Consider the following 22,742-nt stretch of genomic DNA (forward strand, 5'->3'; position numbering starts at 1 on the left):
TCCTTCTCGCCGCTCGTCGCTGGGATCCCCGCTGGTCGAACAAACGTGTTTGTGTTGAGACAAGCGATGACATTTATCAACAAAGGATATTGCAAAAACCCGCTGGCTATGTCTTGGATGCGCGAACTCTTCTGGCTCAGTGTGCGCTACAATTTTCATCTCTCTTTGCGTCACTTGCCTGGTCAACATAATATTTCCACCGACAAGTTAAGTCACTTACTATACTCGTCAGTGCCCTAACGAGTCTTATTCGTTTTGTCCTTAGGGTATCTGTCGCAGCTTGACGAGCGTGCCAAGGTAGTCTCTGTCGCCGCCTATGCCGACTCTACTTTAAGCACGCGACGGTCGCAATGGCGTGTTTACCTACGCTTCTGCTCCACCTATGGTTTGGTTCCCATTCCAGCCCAGCCTCAGACTATTGTGAGATTTTCAATTCATTTGTCTTCATCCTGCAAATACTGCACGATCATCAATTATTCCTCTGCCACAAATGTTCTTCCTCGACATTTTGGTCACAGCGTCACATTTCAAGAAGTGTTCACAATCAAACTGGTCACGGGAGGGCTTCGCTGTATTTTGGGTGATACCCGAGAACAGAAACTTCCAATCACTCTAGACATAGTCAGGCGCATTTGCCCTCTTCTCTCCACTAACGTAGACTCCGGCTTTTGGGCAGCCATTCTTATCGGCTTTTATGCATTTCTCCGCAAGTCAAATCTCGTCCCCAAGTCTGCGCGGGACTACGACTCTTCCAAAAACTTATCTCGTTCCGACTTTTTTATCCGCCCACGGGGACTGGTAATTTTTGTGCGATGGTCTAAAACCATACAATTCAAGCAGCGTCGTTTGTTGATAACAATAGTTCGCCTACCTCCGGGCCACCCTTTATGCCCAGTACAAGCTTATCAACACCATCTGCGTTGCCACTCGGCTCCATCCTCCTCACCAGCCTTCCTTAAGTCCTTTGACGGCGACATCAAACCCATAACCTACGACGTGCTTGGTACGAAGTTACGCTATGTTCTCGCTTCCGCTGGCCTAGACCCCTCCAAATACTCCACTCATTCCTTGCTTCGCGGTGGTGCTTCTCATGCTTTCAAGTGTGGCGCCCCTGTCGAGCTCATCAGCCTCCAGGGAGACTGGTCGTCTGACGCAGTTCTACTCTATATTGCACAGCCGCTAGAAAGACGTCTCTCAGTGGCCAGGCTCATTGCTTCGAACATCGCATACCACCCCTCTTAAATACTTTTCTCGTCACCTTCACTTTTTTCTGAGCATTCTCTTTTTTCTGGCAGTTTGGGCAAGCCGCATCGTTTCGGGGTGCGCCTTTGGTTGCCCCCCGCTCTCGATGTGGCTTAACTACTTCCGGCAAACAATAAAGGTTACTTAAGATATTGTATATAGTTGTTGTTTATTTGATCGCGTGATTGCGTTACAAGAAGAATTATAATCATTTGGCTTATTTATCTGCAACCAATTAAATTCTTTTGTAATCTTTTATACGATTTTGACTTTTAAAAAGTTTCTGTTTTAATAATTAAATTAATTATTAATTCAACAAATTAAAATTAACGCAGAAATGTCTTTAAAAAGTGGGCGGGATTGGGATTTCCAGGCAAAAAAGGGCGGGATGGCGGGATTCACTAAGTTGAATATTTACATAGATATATGTGCTCTAAAGCCGCCCTCATTTTGTAATTATTGAACATCGGCTCACTAAAACAAGTATTATCGAAGCTCAATTTACACTTTCCAAGACGCACCTGCACGTATTGCACTTGAAAACGGCGCAAGCGTAGCTTCTACATTTGTTTAGGGGAGGCTTCTTTCATGAGAAAAGAAATCGTGGAGACAGAATAACTGGAAGGGCGCTGATTATAAACAATTTAAGAAAGGTGTAAAGCCAGCTAGGAGAATGTTAAACTACGACTAATAGCCATTCTTGCATTCTTGATGTCAGGCTTACAGAATTATATTATTACGCCATTTCCGAGTTACCTTGTGCCTCTTTTTCAAAATAAATCTTTATGTAAATCCTTTGAAGTGATATGTATCTATTTATTTATTTAGTTATTTATTTATTATTTTTATAATTATTATTATTATTATTTTTTGCATGAAAATTAACATCTAGACGGAACACATTTTTATATGAGCTGTTTTGCACGAGCTCTCGATTAGTTCCAGAAGGAAAAGGCAACTCGAAAGTGGTTTATTTCATTTAATTAATAGGTTTTTCTGATTACATTCTTTTTCATCTTTAGCTAGAACGTATGCATTTAAACGAGCCTTTAGATCACAGACCGTTCTTGAAAGAACGACAATTAAGCGTTATTTGGATACCAATTTGTGCGTGTTAATAACATGTTCGCTTGAGATGTCACTATAATGTGAAAATACCACGCAAATTCACACTCCACGTTATGCATAAGCTCGCGCGCTAAGGAATGAAACGAACAATGATAGGGCAGATGGCCACTGCTATAGCTTTTCCTGGATTTAACAATCTTGGACGTTCGGAGACCCCTATTTTTCTTTTGATGGATCGTTTTCTCTACCGATTTTCTACGTTTAGCGAAAAAATGGAGAAAATCTATCGACTAGAAGTTTAGTTTTTTGCAAAATGCATCATCGAACTCCGTTCTTTTTAGTTCTTCGTTTACCTGTGCGACGGTTTCAAATGCCTCTTGAAGGGTTAAGTTTTGTGAAAACGTTGGTAACATTTAAAATTTTTTACTCAACAGACCCACTTCTCCAAAATGTGACTAAGATCGTTTGCCTTGGTTGACTCACCTTTGTTATTTTTAACTATAAACCCTTGTAGACCATGCTGAATTACATGCTTTAATTTTTCAAAATCAGGGTAGTTTTCCACGCGCTTAATCTCTGAAACGAAGTCTACGACCCCCAATTTTTTGGGTTTTTTTGCATTTCTGATACAAGTACCTCATTATCTGACGGCAACAAAAAAAGATTAAGAAAGGTCTATCGACTGGAAAATTTTCCCGCCAACGTCCTTAATCCTTATGTTTTCCCATCTGATTTGAAGCCCGATTTTCACTGAAAACAGTTCTGAACTAAAAGGGTATTAAATTCTCTCGAGACAAGATGACAAACTTGTATAGTCGACCATACTTCCACTCATTTTTGCCATCTTTTGTTTACAACTGTAATCTTTGATCGTTATTTTCACAAACAACGTTAGCCTTAAAATTGACATAAGGAAAGGAAGACTACCCAGCTTTAGTCTTGACGTTACTTTTAGATGTTCTTAAGTTTCTTAAAGTTTCTAGCGTAAGGACGAATTTGAAGTTTTTCCTGCTCGATGAAAATTTTTCGTTAAGTAAATATTACGAAGCGTATCCCAAACAAACCAATGTGGGCATGCGCTGTTTTTCAGTCCCTAAAAGTGCCGACAGGTATTGGCAGTTGTAACTTGAGCTTCCATTACGTATATTTTCAGTACTGGTCACCGGGTTACCTAAAGTAATCACTTTCCTTCTAACAAACGGCTAGATTCTTTCAAATAAATCGACCACTTTTAAGAAATCATGTTGAGATTCGAAAATAAAAATCTTAGCAATAACGAAAGTTAATAAGTCTTATTTGAAAAAGTTAAAGTGCACCTAACACCAAAAATTTTTTTTCGCTAAAATAATAAAGCTTATTTTGTGAAGTAATTTGCCGCCAAAATTTTTCGATTTGGTTAAATCCTCGAATTTCTGTGCCCCTTCGAAACCGAGTTTCGAATGGTTCCCGACCGCGCATGGGGAATCTGGGGAGAGTTAAAGCTGTGACGTCAAATCCAGAACGAATGCTTCGGCTGTCTCAGTCAGGTCTTTTACTTTGTCCGAGTTTAGAAGCCTTTTTGCAGCACAAGTTCTTTCGCTGGGATTCCGCAGTCGACCGATTTCTGTTTTACCTAACAATGTCTTCTAGTTCGTCTGATTCTGAAATGAGCTTTGACTCATAAAACTCTGAAATTTATTATATCGCTGGAGAGAATGACCGCTCACGCTTATCAACATTGCAAACTGAGTAGTCAAACGGTGACGACCGAGCTGATTTGTATGCTGACTACTCTCTGGCCAATGGAGAATGGACAGCCAAATACCAGGGGTTGGATGCTGACAAAGAACTCGAACGAGCTCTGATGGACAGACTCGAAGGCGATGATATGTAGAAGTCGAAGAGTGATACTAGTAAGACTGTAGCGCGTGGCGCGTCTTTACTATCTTCGCGCCTTCCTCGATCTCGCACTAATATACTTTCATAATAACAGTCATGTCCGTTCACTTTCTCAAATTATTTTAACTTTATGCGTTCAATGTAGATCAAAGTGATTATCCCATGACAGTGTTTGTGTTCTTTACGTGCAAGTGTAGAAATTGTAGCGTCGCTTCCCTTCAAAACATCAACGAATGTTATTGCTGTTAAGTGAGTTAGAAGGTTGTCAAGACTCAAAGAAGAGTGATCTTGCTCTTGAAGATATTGGCACTGATGTTATCTTAAAGTGTGTTACTGAATATCCAGGAATTAAACCCGTATGCCTTCAAGAAATGGAGTTAAAGACTACCAGCGAGCAAATACAAAACTAAAGGGAAGCAAACCTATCATCAAACTGGCAGCAAAGAAAGGTAATTCAGGCATGCACATGGCTGTATAAAATAAAAAAAAATGTTTCCGAATCCCTCTTTACGTGCATGCACACAACATTTTACTTAACAGTGATTCTTTCAATTTACAAGTATTAGTACAGTTGTGAAACGATCAGTTACATGTATGAACAAATCATTGTAAAGTTCCTGAGTAAGAGGGGGGTAGCTAGGGGGTTGGTTATGTTATTGCAATCTTTGGTTGGTCAAGTGTGAATTACGATTTGTGTACACCCATTTAGTCCTGTATCACTGTTACAATCATGCTTTAGTGATCCTGGAACTACTGTTACTTTTTGTGATTTCTTCATTGAGCTTTGTTTTTAGGTATCCTGCCCTATCGTCCCCCCCCCCCCCCCCCCTCCTCACCATAAGATGCGCACTGCTAGAAAACGTTTTTCCCTTAATCGTTTTTAGTTACGAAGTGTTTCATAGTAAGAGTTCTCAAGGCTGGTGTATGGGATGTTGGGGAATAAGAGGATTCCTTCATGTAGCAATAATATCATTAGAAAGGAATTTTCAGTTGAAAAGGATGAAAGCTCTGAATGATTTGACCTTAATGAGGAATTTGAACAAAACTATAGTGTGCTTGATATTTACTGTACTTATTTTGCCAAACTGCGACACAAACTATTCTACAACTGTACAATACTGCAAAAATATGGCATTTGTTCGAAAACATATCAGTCTTATTCACCTGGAGACTTACAGCTTACTGAACTATTGATTCATAGACATAGACAGTTTGTTTTACTCACACAACACACTAATAAAAAAAAGCCCATGAAACATCAAAAGGGCCCCTTTTTCTTCGCTTGTGCTTAGAAATGTGAATTATTATAATCCTGTGTTACAAACTGGAAGCAGCTGCCTTTCTTTTATTGTGAAGTGGAAAATTTAATGTTTGTGTCCCTTCACTGACCATTTACATGTCGCAATCAACCTGGACAACAATAAAATTATGTTGTTTATTTATTTACTTATTTATTTTTGTTTCTGTATTCTTTAATCTATTTCCTGGCAAACAGTGACAAGCTAATAATAATATGGCTCTGTCTCACAAGGACTGGAAACTACCAAATTCACACATCTGATTGGCTGAAATTGATATTGAAAGCGGTCTGATGGTGGTGATAGTAATAGTAATAATAATAATAATAATAATAATAATAATAATAATAATAAAAAGAACAACAACAACAACAACATCAGTTTAATAATGGCTTTTCTACAGTGCAGCATGTTGCAGATGGATTGTTATGAACACAACCATGTCCCTGTAAAAAATAATATTTATCAGAAACATTTTTTGTGTCGCAACAATGTTTCCCATGTTGGGCAAAGAGGGAAATATTTGTGTCTTCAGCAATGTTTCTGGAACAACGTGTCCTCATTTGCAAGAGCATTTGGTCAGCAGAGATGCAACCTCGTAAGCACGTGTTACCACGGTATCAATAATTAAAACTTCCTATAAATACAATTCAAGTCCACAAACCTCATGCAGAAACAGACACATACACAGACAGCTTGAAATTGTTCTGGTCCTGGCCAAAGTATGTTCTCTGTACGTTGATAATACCCACATGTAAAAAGGGTTCTGAACATATAAACTAATTCTAAACCATTCCTTGCCTGAATGTCTCCATGGCTGCATTTGTTGAACGGTGGGTCTTCCAAACTAGTGTGCTTGTCCGCATGACTTTGAAAGGATTTGAATATAATACCCTTACAGATTTCTTTTCAAAGAATTGAACAAGGAAGGAAACTAACATATCAAGGCAGGGAAAAATTGCTCAGAAAAAAATATCTCACCATTCTTCTGTATCTGTCGGCTGTACATGTGCTGACTGACTGCTGCTTTTTTTCAGATCAGATGCAACAACGGCTGCATGAATCGATGGGAAAGCGTTTATTCCAAATTCGTTTCGCTTAAGCCATGGAATTAGCAAAATCCCTTCCTCTCCCTGAAAATCCAGGCGTCGAGCGAAATCATCTTGTTCCAAATGCTTAGAACAGATCACCGAACTCAGACGGCTCTCAATTTGCACGTTTCGCGTTCACGCAATCGACCCATCGCTTTGTACGTTTCTTCTCTACAGGACGATCATCTCTCCATAAAACGGTATGGCATGAAGCGCAGTACTTCCTGTACGTTTGCTGTGTTGCTACATCCCACTACAACGCACCTGGCTAGCATTTTTTTCGAACTACTTTCCCAGCCTTTCCCCAGAGAAACAAGTAAATATGCGAATTTACAGAATCACCGTGTTCTGGATTTGACGTCACATCCGGCCCTCGACCCATGCCCCGTTAAATTCGGTCGTGAACCAAAATGGCAGCGTTTTGACGTACTTTGACGAGTCATAGAAAATCAAAGATTTAACCAAATCGAAAAATTTTTTGCAGCAACTTACTCCACAAAATAAGCTTTATTATTTTAGCGGAAAAAAATTTTGGGGTTAGGTGCACTTTAAAAAGGCATGAAATTGAGGTTATGCTTTGTGTGCTCTAAAAGCCGCCCTAATTTTGTAATTATTGAACATCGCATCATTCAAAAAAAGTATTATTGAAGCACAGTTTACAGTTCCCAAGACGTACCCGGCTGTACGTATTGAATTTGAAAACAGCGCATGCGTAGTTTTCACATGTGTTTACATTTTCGTTCCCAGTGCTACTCGTCTGAAAATGTCGTTGACGAGTAGCTCTGGACGCACCAAAAAAATACGAATTTTTTCATTGGCTGACAAAAAATGCATGCGCAGCAGAAATTTAAATTACAAAGCTCTACGCATTCCGTTTTACTTCCGGCCCGGATGGCGGCACCTTCGCTCAGTTGACACAGGCGCGCTTTTAATACGAAAGAAAAAAAACGCAAAACAATGGTGATCATTCCCGATCGATCCGAAGGAATCGTGAAAGTCTCCACTTAACCAAATAAGTCGCCTGCAAGGATGTCATTCTCGATCGTAATCATCGTCCTTTTTTTGTAGCAGCCGAGAAGGTGGGAAGAACGTTTAAAACTCTAAGAATCAGCCAGCTAATACAACAATTACTCTGTCGCTGACCATACCTCAAGAAATCATAAAATTAAGTTAGAATCGGCAGTGGGTTTCAAGAAACGTTTGTGTTCCTTTATGAAAAGCTCAAAAGGAAACTTAGAGCCAAGTGAAAATACGAAGAAATGTCACTGTTGCTAAGCAAAGATGGCACTGGAAATCCGAAGGCGAGTGTGTTTCCTCTCTCTGAAAGATCAAGTAGATCAGATTCCAGCAGTCCAAAATGTATTGATATTAAATTGCCAAAATGAGTCAAAGGTCCGTGTTATAATACTCTGCTATGTACCTGGATGATGTAGCAAATGGTCTGAACATGAAATTCGTTCTTTCTTCCACAGATTGTTAAGTATGTATCTGTTACTAACTATTAAGAAGCTTCTGTTGTTATAGATATATACATATAATATCTGTTTTTAGTTCCCCTCTCTTTAATTGTTAAGACCTCCCCTACAGTCATCCCCCAAAAAACACGAACAAACCTTTTGTGATTATGCAAGAGTTTAGTTTGCTTTAGAGCTATCCCCCACCCATTTTTTTTTTTTTTTAATTTACTTGTGGAAATGATGTGTGAAGGAAAATAACCATAGGATAACCATAGCTGAAATTTGAGGCCCTTTCCTCTCTCCCCACTTTAGTTAGGAAGCAACTGCAACTAGCCAACCTTTATTCCATCACAATAACATTAATCAGTAAATAACAATAATATCTCATCATTATACAAATAACTGTGAACAAATATAGAGACAATTATTCATATAACTGATGAACAAATAACCAGACTGGTGGTTTTCCAAATGTGATGTGGAATCTCTACTATAAAACAAATCAAACATTATAGGTGTACAGAGTTACATTAATATCCCCATAAGAAAAATATCGTAATCTTTTTGTTAGCCTTTGAAAGTTTATTTATTTCCTGCCATTATTTATTATTCTTCGTTAATTTCCAGACCACAATGGTGCTACATAAATTCTTTGAAGGATGACCATATATGGATAATTCAAATAGGAATGTTGGTCTTGCAGTTCATCAAATAATACTGAAAAAAAAGGAGATGGAGATAGAACCATCATGATTAGTAAAGCTATGTGGTTGATGTTCTGATCAACCACAAGAAGTAGAAAGTGTGCATTCAAGATGTGTTGTTACACGTGGTTGTATAACAGGCTGAAGAGTCTTATTCTGCACTAACCTTATCTATAGAACGACATACAGCAAAACAGCAATTCATAGAGAATATTGGATTATGGCCAGAGTGTAACGCCAAAATCGACGAAGTAAAAACAAAGCCAGTATATAACGAGAAAGAGTAGGCTACTTATCTTAAAACAAGGCCCCAAACGACGAGCTGGTCTAGCTTCCGAACGAGAAGCCAAATCCTTAGACGAGAATCTCGAGGAAGAAGCCGCGCGGAATTGCAGAGGAGGAACCGCTTCCTTTCTCGTCAGAACGGACACGACGACGCTTCTCTTTGTTGATTTTTCTCTCGGCTCTCCTTTCGGCCCGGTAAATTCTCTTCTCGTCGTCGGAGTCGGAGGCGAGTTCGTCAGACAAATATTCGTTAACGGTCGCCCATCCAAATTCGCTCTTGTCAGCTAGCTTAATGGCTTTAACACGCTTGGAAACTTATTCAGTACCTGACTCCAGGGCAACTTTAACTTTCTCGTACGATTTCTGCTTGAGAGCGTCGAATACCTTGTCTAGTTTATCCAGCACCTGGAGAGAGTGATCCAATTGCTGCTGGTTTCCTTTCCTTTTGCAGGTATATTGTTCGCGCCGAGCTCTCTTGACTGCTTGTTCAACGGACGAGCTGTTCTCCTCGGAAAATCGCTTTGCGAAATCGCTAAGCCGAGATTCAATAACCTTAGTGAGGTTATCGGTTAAAGAACCCATTGATTCAGAAACGGCAGACTGTATAGCAGCACCGACAGAAGGATCTAAAATTCCATCGTTCCGACTAGAACGTGCCCTAGCTTCCTCAGAGTCGCTCATGCTAAAGAACAGTGGAGTAGCGTGTGGCGTTAGCAGACCCGAAGGAAGATTACTAACTGACAACAGCTATATATACGACACGCAATTAACGCGTATTGCGTAACTGAAACACCTAATTGTATAACACAATGAAGAATGCCAAATACAGAACGTGCAGAAAACAAATATCTGCGAAACTACGTAGCGCAGATATTTTGATATTACCATGAAGTAACACAAATTTTAAAAGAGCAATGACATTGCATTATTTCCCATTCATTTTGTTCATCCAGTTTCCTAAAACAAAGTCTTCCATAATATACACTGTGGCACACCCATATGAATCACTCTCTTCACATCAGGCACCTCTACATGTATACCAATGCCAAATACTAATGTTATAGTTACATCATTTTAGCTGTATGATGGTTTTTGTAACATGGTTTTGGTAATACCATGTACGCATGTGGGAATACTGAGATAAATTGTTGTTGTTGTTGTTGCTGTTGTTGAAAGCACCCAAAAGACTAAGCTTTATATAAGCTGGTTGAAAGGTATAAAATGAACAAAAAAATATTATATCAACAAAAGCAGTGGAGGGTGGGGGAAAACATGGTGGGAATAACCCTATAGCTAGTTTTGTAATGTCTCCAGTCACAGAAGTTCAGGTGAGCAGGTTTTTCTCAAGCCTGAATGTACAAAAATCATCTTTAGATGTTCTAAATAAGCAGAGCCATTGTGGAAGCCCCCAGCACACATATATATTTACCACTCGATAACAACAGGTATAGGACTTTTATTTTATTTTTCTCTGCGTTTACCTTAACATGGTGGTAACCACTTCAAAAGCCAATTGCTACCCTATACCCTGATTACCACACACATATTTTTTTATTCTTCACATAGCCATAGGCAAAATAGCTTTCTCTTGTCATATTTATTTAATTATAATACTGATGTAAATTAATTCTGTAAAGTTGTGATGCTACCACTGAAGGGCTACAAGGCAAACCAAACAAAGTTATTTCTAGCTGTTGTGCAAGAAAATGCGAGAAAAATGCAAGCTCCTGGTAGAGACAGGTCCGGAAACGTTTCTAAAAGCACAAATAGCAGTGTCTGAAGTTCTTGGCCGACAACACTTTAACACAGCACTTTTGGCTTGCACGAAACGTAAGCTAAAGGCAGCCATCTTCAAAACAGGTGAAAGACCGCTCTTGTGGCAAAAACAGTTTAAAGACTTCAAAGAAGATTACTTTCTGAAGACAGCATCGTATTTCTCCAAATAAGTTGTAAGTCTTTCTCATGCTTTCTTGTCAAATCTTGACAAAAATAGTCGACCAGCATGTCAAGAATTTCTTCGCAAAATAACACTCCAAATTTGACTCTTTTTTTCTCAGAAATCACGTGATTTTGCATACTTTTGTGACTCAGTTACCAGATTTGTACTAGGTGTAACGTAAGCCTTCCTGCGTCATCCTTATAAAAATAAGTTTCCATATGTCTAAATTAGTAAGCTAGGTTTAAGACAATCACAAAAATTATATGTGTCAATTATATGGCGATTACTTTGTACATGCTAGCAGAAATTGTGCGAAGTTTGTTTACTGGTCGTGGCGATCCGAGTAAATTGTGTAGCTCAACATCTTTGCCGTGTTGCGATCTTAAACCCTTTTCAAGGGTCATTTCTCCTTTGCAGAGCGAATAATCCCTTTCGAGAGAGACAAAACGAATCATGTAAACTCCTTCGCGAAAACAACAGTCCTGTGACTAGGCTCAAATTGCATTGCACATAATTTGCATAAACTTTCAAGTTGTGTATTTTGCGGATAACTTCCAAGAATTTGCGACCCTTAACGCAGTTTATGAAGAAATATTCAAGCTACATATTTTTATTGAATCAAGACAAGAGTATTTTTAAAAAAGGACTCTCATTTACAAGGGAAGATGCGGCATTTTGTTTCGATGTTTATTTTGGTTTCATGCTTGTCTAGTTCATGTCACGCAACATGATTTTCTTTTGCAGTCAGACACAGTTTTCTAAAAGAATTGGCGATTGCTAAGACTGCTAAATATATTTAAACTACTAGTGAAATAACTGGCTAAACTATCGTCGATGTAGATTTTCCTTAGGACTTGGCAAGAACATTGGTTCGTCAATAATCCCGCAAAATTCCCCGCACAATCAAGAGTATAATTCTCCCGCACAATGTGCCACCAAATTCACACGTTTTTTTTTTTTTTTTTTCCCCTCCACCCTACTAGAAAGCCAACTAACTTGGAGGTAAGATATTTAATTCAAGTTACCGAAAGTCTTATCTTTACAACTTTGGAGAAAGAAACAAGTCGCATGTTTTTAATGAGCTACGAGTCTAAAAACGTTTTCGCACTTAGCTCGCTTTATTGCAATATGATTTGTTTTACTGAAATGTTCTAAATAATAACAGCAGTAGCCACATACCGTCATTGACTGCCTACTTTTTGCGAGTGTTTTCGTAGTTTGAACTCATACCGCAATCGGCTCAGTTGTTATCTCACGAGAACGTTTCAAGTGTGAACTTTGCTTACCTGGCTGGCTTTCAAGCAATATAATTCGTGGACCGACCCTTTCTGAAAACGATCGACATCTTAGTATGTGAGATAAACGTATAAGGCGCAATTCTTGTCAAAACTTTCTTCGCAAAACACTGCATTCTGTCACGAATAGCGAGCAATGTCGCGTTTTTCGTCCCCAGTTTCCATGGTCTACGCCTGGAACGCCTGGGACCATGACCGCCCTTTTGGCGACCAAAACACTGGCATTTTAAGACTCGGGCTTTCCTACGGAAGCCCGAGTTAAAACATCAGACTCCCGGATTTAATTTGTCCGATTTGCGAATCGTACGGGTGATTATACAGACCGCATTTGATTCCAGTCAGCCTCCTTACCATTATTTATATCAGTACTGATACTCAGGCCCGGTCCAAACGCCGCTCCACTCATGTGCCGAAATAAACTTCATTTAGTTCGACTTTAGAGCAACTTTGGAGCGACGGCTGGTTCAGACCGCGTACTTGTGTCGAACTTAATTCGGGAAGCCTGTGGTAACAATTTTCGACGAGAAAATACGCGTTCTGAATTCAAGAACTCTGTCCAAATAAAAAAGCTGTGACTAACATTTCGCTGTTATCATGCTGTTATAGCAATATTTAGGGAAGCAAATTCAACCTCAAGGTTCAGTGTTTGTATTTAGACAGGCTTTCTCCCGGTTAAATCGACTTGTTAAAGGGAAATCCAATAAGCTGAGCTATTATCACGACAAAAAAGCAATAAATGAAGTTGCGCCAAAGAAACTCGCTTACACAGTCCCGTTTCTCATAAATCGAAGGCATACTGGTATTTTGTTGCCTTTATTTTTAGAGACGACTTTGAGCTTCATGCATGAATGGTCACGCCACTCAATTTTAGGCCAATCACGAATCCCGTTATATGAAAAATAAATTACAGTAATTTATGCATTAGATTCGACACATGAGGAGAACGCCGTATGAATCAGCTACCGCTCCAACGTCGTATAGTGCGACAGACCCTGCCGAATTTAATGTTATTTTGCCGCACCAAACTTAACCCGCCGAGCCAAACTGATTCAAACGCCGCTCTTCTGCCGTACTTAACTCATCAGTTAGGTTCAGCGCATGAATGGAGCGGCGTTTGGAACGGGCCTTAGAAAGGTGCAAAGAATCAAAGGCCTATGCAAAAAGCTTGCTAGGTTATCAGAAAATACGCACGTGTTCTCAAAACAAAAAAAAAACCGAAATTTTAAGGACGGCTAATGTGATAGGGATTAAAGTAGTGAGGGGTGTGGGGAGGATGTTAAATATTAGCAGCCGAGATTTTTGCGTTTTGTTTAATTTTTGAGTTGGTTGATACTCGGTACGGAGAGGTGCTCGTTATGGGACTTTTTAAGGCACATTAGAACTGGTACAAATTCCGTTTTCAATTAGACTAGCTGGATCTTTTGACACTTTTGGATCCAGTTTTCTGTAAGAATCTCGGCATCTTTTTCTTGTCCTAACCTTCCCACAATGCAATACCAATGCAAGACCAATCAAAGCAAAGCTCATCAAACAAACGGTAAAACTGCTTTTTAAACCCCTTTTATTGCCTTACTACTTCTACAATTAGTTCTTCCTGCATGTGCTCAGTTAATATTAACCCAAATATCTACTAAACTGCAACTGAAGCCGTTTTGCATGCCCTTAAAAGGAATCTACATTCATTTTCGGCCGTTCAATTGATGTCCGACAGCAACATTCCCTGAATTGGTTCCCTGTTGGCCAACATTGCCACCGGTGGCCCCAAACGACATCTGACGTTTGCCAATATACGGGATATAAGGGATGTATGGAAGGTACTGTGGGTCGTTCAGTCGTGTTTCTATGAAAAGGACATAATTTAATTCACTAAAACCCGTAGTTCTCGTTATTATCGGTAGGTTTATATACTAAGCTTGTCAGATCGGGAAAAATGATTTTTTTATAGACTTAACAAGAAAGATATATGAAGAATTTTTTTTTTGCCTTGTTCGTTGAACAAAAGCAACTAAAAGCTAATAAAGGTAAAAGTAAGTAGGATCCTATTTTCAATTACGAACCTAAAACAATAATCCAAGCAATTAGGCTGACCAATCAACACAAACCGAGATAAGGCAACAACTGATAAAGATTGTTTTTGTGGTACAACTTTGAACTTTGCTCAAAATTTCACACTGAAGAAACACCTTTGGAGACCTTAACTGGTGAAATAAATGCAACTAACATAAAGTAGTTCGGAAGAAATCTGTATCTGAGTTATACGCTCGATACAGAGATTTTTTTACGAAAGGGTTATAGACTGTACATAAGCCGATTCAATAACAAAGTTGCGTAAACAAAATCATTCGTAACCCAATTCACCGCTAGAAAAATAACTAACTAAATAAATAAATAAATAAATAAACATTGTTATTTGCCGGATTAGGGTCGGTCGGTAAAGTGAAAAACCGTGACCTCGGGCTTGAAAGTGCTGACCTCGGCGGCCTGCGGCCTCGGGTAGAATCTCTAAGACCGATACCGGTACCGATACCTCACAGCCGGCCAACGACATATGTATATTGCGTGTTTAATTTCTACAAACCTGGTTACGCTCACTGGGTATAGTTTGTTAAAATTTAACTTGCAAAAATAGTTAAACCACACGCTGAACAATTACATCCTAACAATTGTTTCTGATACAAGAAAAACAAATCATCTTTTTCCTTTATGGTTAATTATTGCAATCAGAAGCTCCGCTTTTAGGCCTGGCTAAATCTATATATTATGAAACAAATAGTTTCTATGTTGCTGTGCGTCTGTTCAGTAGTAATGAGATTACTACAGACATCAAAATGTGGTAATTAAGAACAACAATGACACACTCAGCTATCGCCTCGTGTGCCACTTTTTTTTTTTTTTTTTTTTTTTTCTTTTTTCAAAACTGGGTATAAATCCCAAGACCGGAGCGGAGAAACCTTTTCATGCTGTATTGAGAGCCTACTAGAAGAAATTAAGTTATATATTCGGCAAGTTATACCTAGATTTATTATTGATATCTCGTACATTTGCATGTACCAGAAGCAAAACTAACCTCGTCGGCCATATCCGAGGTTAAACTGATGTCCGACAGCAACATTCCCTGAGTTGGTTCCTTGTTGGCCAACGTTACCAGCAGTGCTGCCAAACGACATACCACCACCATAGTACTGTGGATCGTTCAGTCGCGTTTCTGAAAGAAAAAAGAAACATAGTACAATTGAACAAGAGAAGATCAAGGTAAAATAGTAAATCCTCCATGTAGGCCTTATACCCAAGGTTATCTCTAAATGTGATATCCAGTTCTTCTGCGTAAATTACTCTCGCCAACAGTGGACGACCCAGGCAAACTTTCTCGAAAACAACATTGCTACCGGTATGGCCAAACGACATATAATGTGGGTCGTTTAGTCGTGTTTCTAGAAAAAGAAAAGACATAATAGAACTAAGTAAAACCCGTAGTTTTCGTTATTATTGGTGGGTATTTACACTATTTTTGATGTCCGACGGCGACATCCCCGGCATTGGTTCACTGCATGATGACCATAAGTGCTCGGGCTGTTGCCAAACGACATATAACTTCGGCAGCCTTGCGAAATTTCAGGGAACAAATGTGCATATGCAAGAAACAAATGTGCGGTGCAAGAAACAAGTCGCATGTTTTTAATGAGCTACGAGTCTAAAAAGCGTTTTCGTATTTAGCTCGTCTTATTCCAATATGATTTGTTTTACTGAAATGTTCTAAATAATAACAGCAGTAGCCACATACCGTCATTGACTGCCTATTTTTTGCCATTGTTTTCGTAGATTGAACTCATACCGCAATCGGCTCAGTTGTTATCTCACGAGAACGTTTCGAGCGTGAACTTTGCTTACCTGGCTGGCTTTCAAGCAATATAATTCGTGAACCGACCCTTTCTGAAAACGATCGACATCTTTGTATGTGAGATAAACGTATAAGGCGCGATTCTTGCCAAAACTTTCTTCGCAAAACACTGCATTCTGTCACGAATAACAAGCAATGTCGCGTTTTTCGTTCCCAGTTTCCATGGTCTACGCCTGGAACGCCTGGGACCATGACCCCCCTTTTGGCGACCAAAACGCTGGCATTTTAAGACTCGGGCTTTCCTACGGAAGCCCGAGTAAAAACATTAGACTTCCGGATTTAATTTGTCCGATTTGCGAATCGTACGGGTGATTATACAGACCGCAGTTTATTCCAGTCAGCCTCCTTACCATTATTTATATCAGTACTGATACTTAGAAAGGTGCAAATAATCAAAGGCCTGTGCAAAAAGCTTGCTAGATTATTAGAAGATGCGCACGTGTCCTTAAAAAAAAAAAAAAACGAAATTTTAAGGAGGAATAATGTGATAGGGATTAAAAGTAGTGAGGGGTGTGGGGAGGATGTTAAATATTAGCAGCCGAGATTTTTGCGTTTTGTTTAATTTTTGAGTTGGTTGATACTCGGTACGGAGAGGTGCTCGTTATGGGATTTTTAAGGCACATTGGAACTAGTACAAATTCCGTTTTCAATTAGACTAGCTGGATCTTTTGACACCTTTGGATCCAGTTTTCTGTAACATTCTCGGCATCTTTTTCCTGTCCTAACCTTACCACAATGCAATACCAATACAAGACCAATTAAAGGAAAGCTCATCAAACAAACAGTAAAGCTGTTACATATGTATATTGCGTGTTTAATTTCTACAAACCTGGGTACGCTTATTGGGCATAGTTTGTTAGAATTTAACTTGCAAAATTAGTTAAATTACACGCTGAACAATTACATTGCTTACAATTGATATATATTTTTTTAGTTTCTGATAAAAGAAAAACAAATCATATTTTTCCTTTATGGTTAATTATTGCAAATCAGGAGCTACGCTTTTACGCTTGGCTAAATCGATATATTGTGAAATAAATAGATTCCATGTTGCCGTGCGTCTGTTCAGTAATAATGTGATTTCAGAAGACATCAAAATGTGGTAAGAACAACAATGACACGCTCAGATATCGCCTCGTGTGCCACTTTTTTTTTTTTTTTTTTGTGGTTTTGTTTTTTTAAGCTGCGTATAAATCCCAAGACCGGAGCAGGGAAACCTTTTCATGCTGTATTGGGAGCCTACTAAAAGAAATTAAGTTATATATTACGGTAAGTTATAAATGGATCTTTATTTATATCTCGTACATTTGCATGTACAAGAAGCAGAACCAACCTCGTCGGCCATAATGTCCGGTGTTAAACTGATGTCCGACAGCAACATTCCCTGAGTTGGTTCCTTGTTGGCCAACGTTACCACCAGTGTTGCCAAACGACATACCGCCACCGTAGTACTGTGGATCGTTCAGTCGCGTTTCTGAAAGAAAAAAAAAAAACATAAGACAATTGAACAAGAGAAGATCAATAGTAAATCCCCCATGTTGGCCTTATATCAAAGGTTATCTCTAAATGTGATACCCAGTTCTTCTGCGTATGTTACTCTCGCGAATAGTGCACGACCCAGGCAAACTTTCTCGAAAACAACATTGCTACCGGTATGGCCAAACGACATATCATGTGGGTCGTTTAGTCGTCTTTCTAGAAAAAGAAAAGACATAATAGAACTAAGTAAAACCCGTAGTTCTCGTTATTATCGGTGGGTATTTACACTTTTTTTGATGTCCGACGGCGACATTTCCAGCACTGTTTCACTGTATGTTGACCATAAGTGCCCGGGGTGTTGCCAAACGACATATAACTTCGGCAGCCTTGCGAAATTTCAGGGAACAAATGTGCATATGCAAGAAACAAATGTGCGGTGCAAGAAACAAGTCGCATGTTTTTAATGAGCTACGAGTTCAAAAGGTTTTCGTATTTAGCTCGTCTTATTCCAATATGATTTGTTTTACTGCAATGTTCTAAATAATAACAGCAGTAGCCACATACCGTCATTGACTGCCTATTTTTTGCCATTGTTTTCGTAGATTGAACTCATACCGCAATCGGCTCAGTTGTTATCTCACGAGAACGTTTCGAGCGTGAACTTTGCTTACCTGGCTGGCTTTCAAGTAATATAATTCGTGCGCCGACCCTTTCTGAAAACGATCGACATCTTTGTATGTGAGATAAACGTATAAGGCGCGATTCTTGCCAAAACTTTCTTCGCAAAACACCGCATTCTGTCACGAATAGCGAGCAATGTCGCGTTTTTCGTCCCCAGTTTCGATGGTCAACGCCTGGAACGCCTGGGACCATGACCGCCCTTTTGGCGACCAAAACGCTGGCATTTTAAGACTCGGGCTTTCCTACGGAAGCCCGAGTTTATTTCAGTCAGCCTCCTTACCATTATTTATATCAGTACTGATACTTAGAAAGGTGCAAATAATCAAAGGCCTGTGCAAAAAGCTTGCTAGGTTATTAGAAAATGCGCACGTGTCCTTAAAAAAAAAAAAACGAAATTTTAAGGAGGAATAATGTGATAGGGATTAAAAGTAGTGAGGGGTGTCGGGAGGATGTTAAATATTAGCAGCCGAGATTTTTGCGTTTGGTTTAATTTTTGAGTTGGTTGATACTCGGTACGGAAAGGTGCTCGTTATGGGAGTTTTAAGGCACATCAATACTGGTATAAATTCCGTTTTCAATTAGACTATCTGGATCTTTTGATACTTTTGGATCCACTTTTCTGTAACATTTTCGGCATCTTTTTCTTGTCCTAACCTTCCCACAATGCAATACCAATGCAAGACCAATCAAAGCAAAGCCCATCAAACAAATAGTAAAACTGTTACATATGTATATTGCGGGTTTAATTTCCACAAACCTGGTTACGCTTATTGGGAATAGTTTGTTAAAATTTAACTTGCAAAATTAGTTAAACCGCACGCTGAACAATTACATTGCTTACAATTTATATATATATATATAAAAGAAAACAAATCATCTTTCTCCTTTTTGGTTAATTATTGCAATCAGGAGCTATGCTTTTAGGCTTCGCTAAATGTATATATTATGAAATAAATAGATTCCATGTTGCCGTGCGTCTGTTCAGTAATAATGAGATTACAGAAGACATCAAAATGTGGTAAGAACAACAATGACACACTCAGCTATCGCCTCGTGTGCCACCTTTTTGTGTGTCTGTGTTTTTTTTGTTTTTTGTTTTTTGTTTTTTGTTTTTTTGTTTTAAAGCTGGGTATAAATTCCAAGACCAGAGCGGAGAAACCTTTTCATGCTGTATTGGGAGCTTACTAAAAGAAATTAAGTTATATATTCGGTAAGTTATACCTAGATTTATCATTAATATCTCGTACATTTGCATGCACAAGAAGCAGAACTAACCTCGTCGACCATATCCGAGGTTCAACTGATGTCCAACAGCAACATTCCCTGAGTTGGTTCCTTGTTGGCCAACGTTACCACCAGTGTTGCCAAACGACATACCGCCACCGTAGTACTGTGGATCGTTCAGTCGCGTTTCTGAAAGGAAAAAAAAAAAACAGTACAATTGAACAAGAGAAGATCAAGGTAAAATAGTAAATCCCCCATGTTGGCCTAAAATGTGATAACCAGTTCTTCTCCGTATATTACCCTTACGAACAGTGCACGGCCCAGGCAAACTTTCTCGAAAACAACATTGCTACCGGTATGGCCAAACCACATATCATGTGGGTCGTTTAGTCGTCTTTCTAGAAAAAGAAAAGACATAATAGAACTAAGTAAAACCCGTAGCTCTCGTTATTATCGGTGGGTATTTACACTATTTTTGATGTCCGACGGCGACATTTCCAGCATTGTTTCACTGAATGTTGACCATAAGTGCCCGGGGTGTTGCCAAACGACATATAACTTCGGCAGCCTTGCGAAATTTGATGGAACAAATGTTATCATATCTATCGCTGTCGAGACTTGCCTTGTTTAATAGCTTTGGATTATATAACATCGCACTAACATCAGAAATTGTACTCGAGCTTCATTAAATCGATAGTAACGAAAAAGTGAGTTGTGTAACAATTTTTTTTCGATTTTGATCAGTTTCTCTATCATAATTCAATTTAAAACAAATCGGTTGCTTGCGTCTGGAACTGACAACACTAAACATGCTGTAAAAGGGCGATGGCGTCATCTTTTTTTCTGACCTCTTGTTGTCTCACCCACCATAAGGGTAAGCTCACGAGCCGCTAACAAAAAGTCTAATTATAACAGTTCTCGCAAATAGTGATATTGAAATTAAAACTGCTAACAAAAAAAAAAAAAAAAAGAAAAGAAAAAAGGAAAAGAAAAAACGACTCGTGCACCAACCAGGACCTTTGTCTTTGCCTTGATCTTCATCCTGTTAAACAAGAACAACAACAAAAAAATATGTGTGATAATTCTCCGCGAAACAATTCCTTACTACAGATGTTGCCCTTGTAAAAAACGCGATAAATTACACAGATATAAAGATATTGTGCATGTTTACCTGAGCGTGTTTATCGAGAGGGAACGACGCCACTAAGGCCCAATTTATCATGAAGAAAACACAGCACTTCATATTCCTTGAAAAAAAAAACAACAACAACAAATGAAATATTCAGGTTAAATAAAGTTGTCTAAAGCGGAGTTATTTTAAAGCGACACGAGACTGATTTGCAAGCTCATTGTGACACCAGAGGCTGGTTTTCACTAGCGACGGGGTTGGAGTCATAGTCGTAGTTGGAGTAATAGGTTAAGAGCGCTTACGACCTAATGAAAGTCGCCTATTTTCCAGTGAAAACTATAGACTGTCGGGAGTCGGAAGCAGAAGCGGAAGAACCAATCATTCACAAGCTCAAGAATCGAACACTGGGATTGGTTTATTTTTTTGCTTCCAGGACAGACGACGCAAGAAATTAATGGAAAACAAAAATCAGAGCTACAAGCAAATTTACACATCTCTCATCTTTACTCCACCAATTTTTGTCTACCACTTTCGACTTCATACTTTTTTCAGAACTGCCAATTAATTGAAAATTGACTTAAATATCATAATAGAAGAAGGTAATAATTCCCCATCAATGTGTCCGAGTTAACTCTCGACGAAAAAAGCGTTCCTATAATCATCGCTTCCGCGTCCTTATCCGTGTAACGATTCATCTATTTAACAATATGTTCTTTGGTGATTCCTGTGAACAAATGTTTCCACATTAACATCACATAACTGACTTGAAAAGAGAGCCATTTTTTTTTAATTCTGTTGTTTTTTTTTTTTTCAAAGTCCAACAAACAGTTTTCTAAAATCTTGGCTGCATTACCACGATGAGAAGTTTTCAGCCTATCTTTTACCTCACTTCCGACACCGAAACGAATTCGCGCAACACGTGTATACCATGAGAATGTGGAAAAACTGTAAGCGAAACAAAGCATCAAATTGCACATCCTTCATTGAAATACGGTAATGAGTTTTCACAACTGCATGTACGTGAACACTGAAAGAAGATCTCTAATCTGCCATAGGGATTTGGCCGGACTCGCCTGGAAAATTTGGTGGTATAAAATCCTCGCCTTTCATTGGTCAATTGCAAGAGCTTTATCAAAAACAGAAAATCCAAGAGTGAAAAGCTATTCACAAGTTTTCAACAAGGGTTTTGGATGTTGTGTTTCTTAGTAAATGGTTTCACTCCCATTTAGTCAGGTGGGACATTTTAAGCCCGGCCGCCTCATTATTGTTCAATGAAACAAAAAGCCGCGTCTTTAAAACGGAAAATATTTCTTCCAGTCTACTAACGTTGTTAACGATGTAAAATCAACAACAACAACAACGGCAAAAAAAACTTACTGCGCTAGAGTCTTCTCTTTTGATATTGTCCTCTGAGACCAACCTTCTTCCAAGATCAGCAAAACCTTCCTAACAGGCTAGCTCTCTGTGTAGAACTGAATTGAATGCTACCTTTGACTTCGCCTCCTTTTAAGAAGTTCTGAACATTGAACCAATACATCTGAAACTGACAGCCGTAAATTGGAAAACATTTTCATTGAAGTTCAGTTGACAAATGCCAGGAGTTGCTTGCACCTGTAAAGCTTGGGAACAGCGCATGCCCAATAACATTTGCCTAGGGTAGCCTTCTAAATATTCACTTAATGAAAAATTTTGTCGAGCGAGAAAAACTCTAAAAATCCCTCTAAGAATAGAAATTTTGAGAGCCTTAAGGTGAATCAAAACTAATTTCCTAACCAAAAAGTGTTCTTGCATTCCCAGACCCAAGTTTAAGGCTTATGTTATGGACAAAAATTACGACCGACACACCACGCTTTTAAACAAAAGAGGACAAAAAGCTACCCAGTGGGTCAGATTTGTCAAGTGTTACTAAGGGAGTCGCCATTTCGGTTCAGTAATTCTCTTATTGAAAAACCACCCTTAATTTTTGCCCATTGTTTTGTGGTATTAGCCAGGTTCCATCTAATAATAGATTGATTGACAGAAATACACGGAAAACTGGCATGACCGAATTGGCCTTCGAAAAATATCACTTCCC

At 39.0% G+C, this 22,742-nt stretch overlaps 2 protein-coding genes and 1 pseudogene across 3 annotated transcripts in view; 1 reads left to right on the plus strand and 2 right to left on the minus strand.

The window, feature by feature from the left end:
- LOC149113336 (uncharacterized) overlaps window positions 1-22,742 on the plus strand; it is a 95,125-nt gene that overhangs the window by 61,463 nt on the left and 10,920 nt on the right. The gene's annotated exons all lie outside the window — the stretch shown is intronic.
- Window positions 9,035-9,879, minus strand: LOC149113346 (uncharacterized; annotated as a pseudogene).
- LOC110044330 (uncharacterized) lies at window positions 13,802-22,167 on the minus strand. 2 transcript variants are annotated; one of them, XM_089288246.1, is made up of 7 exons: window positions 22,046-22,167; window positions 20,711-20,786; window positions 20,557-20,581; window positions 19,591-19,728; window positions 17,489-17,629; window positions 15,325-15,462; window positions 13,802-14,097 (listed from the first exon to the last, which is right to left on the minus strand). In XM_089288246.1, exons 2-7 carry the CDS (start codon window positions 20,780-20,782, stop codon window positions 13,937-13,939), a joined length of 675 nt encoding a protein of 224 aa, XP_089144372.1. In that variant the 5' UTR covers window positions 20,783-20,786; window positions 22,046-22,167; the 3' UTR covers window positions 13,802-13,936. The 2 variants fall into 2 exon arrangements, with proteins under 2 accessions (XP_089144372.1, XP_089144371.1); XM_089288245.1 differs by having other exon boundaries at window positions 20,551-20,581.

Source organism: Orbicella faveolata, unplaced genomic scaffold, assembly GCF_042242905.1.
Source record: "Orbicella faveolata isolate gen_17 unplaced genomic scaffold, um_ofav_v1 contig_15, whole genome shotgun sequence".
In the NCBI taxonomy this organism is placed as follows: Eukaryota; Metazoa; Cnidaria; class Anthozoa; order Scleractinia; family Merulinidae; genus Orbicella; species Orbicella faveolata.

What these genes read in the sequence shown, in the direction of transcription:
- LOC110044330 (XM_089288245.1), bottom strand. Translation starts at nt 20,782, where the DNA reads ATGAAGTGCTGTGTTTTCTTCATGATAAATTGGGCCTTAGTGGCGTCG. An exon ending in AGGCAAAGACAAAGGTCCTG is followed by an intron (nt 19,729 to 20,550) that starts GTTGGTGCACGA and finishes TTTTCCTTTCAG; the next exon opens with AAACGCGACTGAACGATCCA. An exon ending in CGGACATTATGGCCGACGAG is followed by an intron (nt 15,463 to 17,488) that starts GTTGGTTCTGCT and finishes TTTTTCTTTCAG; the next exon opens with AAACGCGACTGAACGATCCA.